Source organism: Trachymyrmex cornetzi, unplaced genomic scaffold (assembly GCF_001594075.2).
Source record: "Trachymyrmex cornetzi isolate Tcor2-1 unplaced genomic scaffold, Tcor1.1 scaffold358, whole genome shotgun sequence".
Lineage (NCBI taxonomy): Eukaryota > Metazoa > Arthropoda > Insecta > Hymenoptera > Formicidae > Trachymyrmex > Trachymyrmex cornetzi.
The window spans coordinates 228610-235118 of record NW_017298300.1 but is presented as its reverse complement, the minus strand read 5'-3'; the positions used below and the strand labels follow the sequence as shown (position 1 = coordinate 235118).

The 6509-nt window shown below is 35.6% G+C and overlaps 1 protein-coding gene across 3 annotated transcripts; it reads right to left on the bottom strand.

Moving 5' to 3' along the window:
* Positions 1–684: 684 nt before the first annotated feature.
* On the bottom strand, positions 685–6200 carry LOC108763355 (uncharacterized). Of its 3 annotated transcripts, none has more exons than XM_018510875.1 (3): positions 6086–6200; positions 1749–1826; positions 685–1059 (listed from the first exon to the last, which is right to left on the bottom strand). In XM_018510875.1, exons 2-3 carry the CDS (start codon positions 1797–1799, stop codon positions 907–909), a joined length of 204 nt encoding a protein of 67 aa, XP_018366377.1. In that variant the 5' UTR covers positions 1800–1826; positions 6086–6200; the 3' UTR covers positions 685–906. The 3 variants fall into 3 exon arrangements, with proteins under 3 accessions (XP_018366377.1, XP_018366379.1, XP_018366380.1); XM_018510877.1 differs by lacking the exon at positions 6086–6200 and adding an exon at positions 5485–5574; XM_018510878.1 differs by lacking the exon at positions 6086–6200 and adding an exon at positions 4973–5045.
* Between the last annotated feature and the right edge of the window lie 309 nt (positions 6201–6509).

The window sequence follows — 6509 nt, the reverse complement described above, 5'->3', positions numbered from 1 at the left end:
AATTGTGTCTATAAATATAGTTTTTATGAAAATCAAGCATTACTTAATGGCACACAGTAGTAAATTATAACGTTATTTCTTGATGTGATTTTTCCCTTTAGTTTCTCTTTAATATGAATGAAATGATGTACGATATATCATAAAATCGAATAACATTGGGCGCATTCAGCGGACTCAATAGTTGAGTCCGCTGAATGCACCCATTGTTCAGTAGTTGCGACTATACACCAGAAGGAACTATTTTCGAGAACAATCGATAAGCTAAGCTAAATCGTGATGCAAGTAATACAAGCAAATCTGTTTTATGATATATCGATCACCGGCAGCAAAAGTTTTCTTGGAAAAAAATTCGTGTAAGAATGTATTCGCTGCATCATTTCTCGTTTGCTCACATGACTAGAATATCTCTTTCTTCTCATGTGATGAGCTATCTTTATTTTTTTTTATCGTTTCTAGAGAAAAAAGCTACTACACTCGATTCATGAAGCATATAAGTCTCGCTCGAAAGCGATGCTGTCTTCGACGAAAACTCCATTTCGTTTGTAACCTTTATCTGTACCAAGTACTGAATTCTACGTAATTGAAACATGCGGTCTTGTATGCGCGTCTGCGAATCGAGGACATGATCCTTCAAACATACGAGTTGTTTGCGTTTTAACAGAGGAACATGCCACGAAATTTGTTCGGAATTGTAGATTGCCTAATACAACATAGGTACAAGCCACAAACTCTCACTCTAGACACGAAGGTATAATAGCTCAACTCCCAATATATGCCGCATGCTGACTTCAGAATAACATCGTCCGCTATGATGTCGCGCAGACATATTTTCATAATCAATGGATTTATTTCTTCAAGATGACCGTTGATTTTGTTTATTGATGAATTATGACTAATAGGACGTCTCTAACAGAGTCTTCGCAGACGACGCTGATGCGACGACTGCATCTGTTTCAACGAGAACATGCTCATAGACAATCCAAAGGTCGCGAGGAAGATTGCGGACGTCGCCGTGCCACGATCGAAGTTCTTGGTCCTGTAAAAAGCTGGGCTGGCTCCCTGGAAAAAATTATCGTAGGGTAAACTTTTTTTTTTGGAAGTAAAACATCTTTTATAATTAATTCTTCTATATTTATATAGAAAACATTTTTAAGAAAATATAATTTTATATTTAATTAATAATACGTCTGTTGGGGTTACAATACAGTTATCTATAATTTACATGTATCTTTGTTATAATTTTAACCCATAACAGGAACACATTTTTTTATGATGCTAAAATAATAAACATATGGGTCTTTGGGATCTATTAATATTTTTTGTTAGTTCATTTTCTTTAAGAATTTTTTAAATTCTCATTTAGATTATTTTTAATCTATGGCACAAGGCTATTTGGAAAACACAAATAAAATGTTATCAATAAACTTTATTGCTTCTAACTTGTTGTTAAACTTAAACACGCATTGACCATTTTTTCATAAATTATTATATGTATATTATATCTAGAATCACCATGTGTTACTTTACATGTATGTATGTTCCAATTACGAGTTAATATCAATAAAGTTTCAGGTTCTCTCTCACAATTTTTCAAAAAAGAAATCAACTGGAAATAACCTACAAAAGGAAAACTTTCCGTTTATAAAATATAGAGGTAGGAATGGGAATTAATTGAGCGTTAATTAAAGTACCGTGGGGCTGAATTCTCGAGACTTACGTTAATATGTTTTTACTACCTATATTTTTACCTGATTCAGTGTCAACCGGAAAGCGTACAGCGCAACATGAGTCGAACGCATCTCGTTATTGCAGTTTCTTTGTGTATTCTGAAAGAAAAAAATAATTTTTATAAGTATCTTCTCCAAGCAAATTACTTAGTAAACAGTTTGCGATTGATTTTCAATCAATGTTCACTAAATATCTTCGAGTTACGGGTTGCATGTCGCTTCATTTTCGAGAATAACGAATAAAAACGAAATCATAGAAAACGCACCGTACTTTTTTTTTTCTCGATGAGACACACGAGATAACACATACTCAGCTTATTGTTAGTTTGGCTGTGCGACAACTGCGTCGAATGAAACGCGAATTATAAAACGGACGAATGAGAAGTGTACATCGAGGCCACGAGAGAACTTTATAAAAGATAAAAATCCCTTAACCACTCTTATCACTCGCAATAATGAATTCGGAACGAGATTATTAACACTCGTCTGAATTGTAAAACGTTATTAAGTGTAATGTTTCCCATCTATTGCACAAAAAAATAAACACGGCATCGAGATGTTTACATCAAAAGCGCCACGAGCCACGATTAATGGTAAAAATATAAAAGAGATACGTATAATTTAAAATCTGTGTGATTTTAATAATCCTTTTAATACGAATTATAAGGTTTTTTTCACAAGTAAGATTAAAGGTTTAATCTTTTTCAAATTATGTATGTCTCACAAATGAGCGAGATTCAAGTATCTCGTCCTCGATTTCTAAATGATAGATAAAATAAAAATCGAAGACTTTTTTTAACTATTTGGAGGAATTTATCAAGATTCTAAAAGAGTCTCACAGAGTGTGCCTTCCAACAAGCGACACAAATGATACGGATGTGACACAATGGATCATTACATCCTTGTTGTTTGCCAATGTTAAACAAACATGATTACTGTGTCGCACTGTGTCGCTTGTTGGAAGGCACACACTGTTAACGATTAGTTTAATTTAATTTTTCAAATACTTGAAAAGCAAAAAGACAGCAAATATAGGACTGCAAAAAGTAAAGAATTAACGCCGCCAAAGAAGTGTGCTGTTGCACACGACATTGGCATTTGTAATTTACGTATAAGAATCGACAAATATTTCTCAACAAAAAAATATAAAGAATAGTTTATAAGATATTGAAATAATTCAGAGTCAATCGAATTATGAAAAAAAAAGGATATATATTTAAACATCAGTAAAGAAGAAGAATATCACAAGATATCACAAGATATCAGACCTGACGAGCTACATCGCGAGGAAAATAACGTGAATCAATCGAACCAGCCCTATATACTCTTTAAGGATTCTCTACATAGAAGTCGTAGACGGTCGTGGAATCTTAAGTCGTAGGAAACCAATCAATCACAATCAAATATAAAGAGAATATTCGATTAGAATTGGTCAGTTTCCTATGACTTAAGACTCCACGACCGTCTACGACTTCTATGTAGAGGACCCTTTAACGTTGCGTGTCATCGAGTTATCGCGAGTGACGCGAAGACGCGACAAAGACTCGTTTGCAGCGGATATTTCCGATAAATACATTCTGATGCGCTATTGACAATTATCAGGAATTGCCACAATCGCGGGCGAATCGTTTCTCTCGTACCAATCTTATTCAATGTTACTTGGCGAAAGGGATCGTTGTTAATTCGTAAGAGCAAAAAACGAATGGGCGCATAATTCGAAAGATGAGCTCCTTTGTGAACATCGTTATCAATAAGTAGCTGTCCATCACTGTCAAACACTGATATGACCTAAATCGTTACACGAGATTTATTGCTACCTTCTGCAATCACACGCAAAAGTAATACGGGTATATTACGGGCACAGTACGAACAGAGAATTAAAGATGTATATACCAATGTTTACGAAAATATTGAAATAAATGAGCAAAATTGATTAAGCAAAAAAATTATTAGACTATCTATCCAGACAACTAAAATTACATATATATATAAAAGCGTCATCATACATATGTATAATTAAATTATTACGTTATAAATTTTATTAGACAACTGTTGATTATATAATAATTAAATCACACATAATAACTTTGATTATATAACCAATAGGTTAAAGTAAACAAAACTGCTATATTGTAAATAAAAATACACTATTATAAATAAATTATATAAGTAAGAAAGCTCACCAAACATTGTCAAGGCTGGACATTATGATGCCTTAATAATGATATGTACGATTATTGATGTTATAAGTGCTTTGAAACATTTTTTGATTGATGAAATTTTCTTTTTTTCAATTTTGTTCAATCAAATGCTTTGAAGCATTTGTAGCCGCACTCACTATTTCTACATAAATTTTAAATATATTCTTTCAGTTATATAAGTTGCACGCCACTTGCTTACTTACTGTCAAGAGACAATATAATGCAACATATATAATAATAATCTCACAAATTTTAAATTAATCAATTTGATAATAACGCTACTAGCCACTGTCTCAAAACATTGTAAAAAAAAAAAACTCATTGCGAAAAATATTACCTTACTCAGGATTTAATAAACCTGAAACCTCTCGACTATCCAGTATAGGTGTCTTTCTTGCAAGTCAAACAGTAATGGGCGCAGTTTATATAACTGAAAGATGTATTTAAAATTTACATAAAAATATTATTAGACACCAGTGTCTACCCTCAACTATGTTTGGCGCCTTCTTATCTAGCTAATTTATTACATAATATTTATATTATTAATCACAGATAAAATGAAATACAATTAGAAACCGACAGGCTCGAATCGAATTAAATCACCCAACGTTTATTCTTCACGAGAGAGTTAACTTTTCGTTACGCAATAATTTCCGCCCAAAATTAAATTATTTACGAATTGATGATAAACTAATGATTACGTAACTGAGTCGGCGAACGACTACATTCAGTTTGGATTCTTGCAGCGCTTTTGTCCTTGTTTTACATCTATGAATAATAAAGACAGAATGATGATTATAATCTGTTGAAAGAGCGTGAGCGTCTACACTGAATCGGAACGATGTGACGGTTCTTATCATTCGCGAGACGAGATCAGGCGAGATGCAAGCGGCAGTAGAGAGTCGAGTCCGCCAGAGATGCACGACCTGCGAATTCTGCGATGAGATGCCGATTGCCGCGGTCCACGGTTGATGGATGACAGGATCACGCAGCGCTCGGCGGTTGCAGAAGAAGCCAAGGTTGAATATAACGTAACGAGCTTACCCTAAATCTAGAATCACACCTTCAAGTCACACGACGCGCTTCAGGGATTTCAGTCGATTTCAGGACTTTAGACACCGGCCGAGTATCTCTGTGTATCTCCTAAGTCAAACTTGACGGAATCTTCTTAATATTACTTAAAAATATTGAAGACTTAAATTCTACGAGCATACTTTGGCAGTCCAATTAAAGATTAATCCTCGATTTCTCACTCTGAACCGTTCGATATTAAAGTAGTAACGAAGGAAAAATAGTTGTCTCATCCCTCCGAACGATCTTCTCAGATTCAATCAAAAGATCGAATCTCAACGTTGGACATCCGTATGATCCGTATACAGGAAAGCTCACATGCACGAGGCGAAACTAACCTCTAAACTGCTCTAAACCGATCTTCCGTTAATTCCGCTCTTGATTCACTACATTCTACGAAGGAGATTCCTGACGCGACGATGGTACAAGTTTGTCGTTCATGGAGGAAAGGAGAGTTAGAAGAGGCGCGTGATCTTACATCTTACCAAATCTTGCGGAAGGAGACACGCCGCGGCGTTATGCCTCTATACGTGACCTAACCTATACGTCCGCGACTAACGGCTTCACTGCGACTGGGCGACACCGACGACTGCTTGATTCAGGTCCTTTTCCGCTTTTTTCTCTCGTAAAAAAAACGTTTCCTTTAAAAAGGTGTTTTTTTTTTACAAGAAAAGTTTTTCTGATTTGTTGCATAACACACGATTACGTGATTTGATGTTTATATTTATAGAAAAATAATTCTCATGGTCAAGCGCGAAAAATTTCCTTAACCTCCCGATGCATGGCATCTACACCAGCCTCTTTTCAGAAAGACAAGAAATGGTTGTAATAATTAGAGCCAGCTCAGCCAGCCAGACGTTTTATCAGTTTTTTAAAATCTCAATCGCGCCTGAAGCGTGAAACTTGGTTGTTTCTATCTTACAATATTGCTTATTATTACAAGAATCAGAATAATTCGATGATGTGGAAATGTACCTCACTGTCGCTACCTGACTTTCGTCGATGATTGTAAATTTAACGATGATTACACCGACGAAATTACGGATTTTCCGGACATCGAAACGTGAAGTGAAACAGACTACTTACCCGTCTATGTCGAAACTGGTCGAAACCAGCTGAGAAAAGAGACCAGCACAAGCTCAGTACCAGAAAATATACGCTCCGTTTCCGTCGCAATCCACATTCCAGTGAATAGACGACTTGACCATAGACTTATGACTTATAAGATAGACGGAGCATTCGTACGGGAGTCGGGAGAAGCTGAAGACGTGATAGAAAGAGAAAGAAACAGTCGCGGAGTAGTTCTCTTCCTTTCTAGTAGTGAATTGATTGGTCGCCTTACGCTCAAGCTAATTGGTCCCCCACCGCTCACTGTAAAAGAGGGAAACAACTACGTCTGGAGTTCAAGGCCCGTCTACAATACACGGAGTAAGAAGTAAGAGTAAGAAATTGACCAATCACAGTCGATTATTCTTCTCACATTCGACTGTGATTGGTCAATTTCTTACTC

Bases quoted from the DNA above. Each gene is read 5' to 3' on its own strand.
- LOC108763355 (XM_018510875.1), bottom strand. From the start codon at position 1,799: ATGCGTTCGACTCATGTTGCGCTGTACGCTTTCCGGTTGACACTGAAT. The intron at 1,060-1,748 runs GTAAAAATATAG...AATTTTTTCCAG, and splicing joins TCCGGTTGACACTGAATCAG to GGAGCCAGCCCAGCTTTTTA.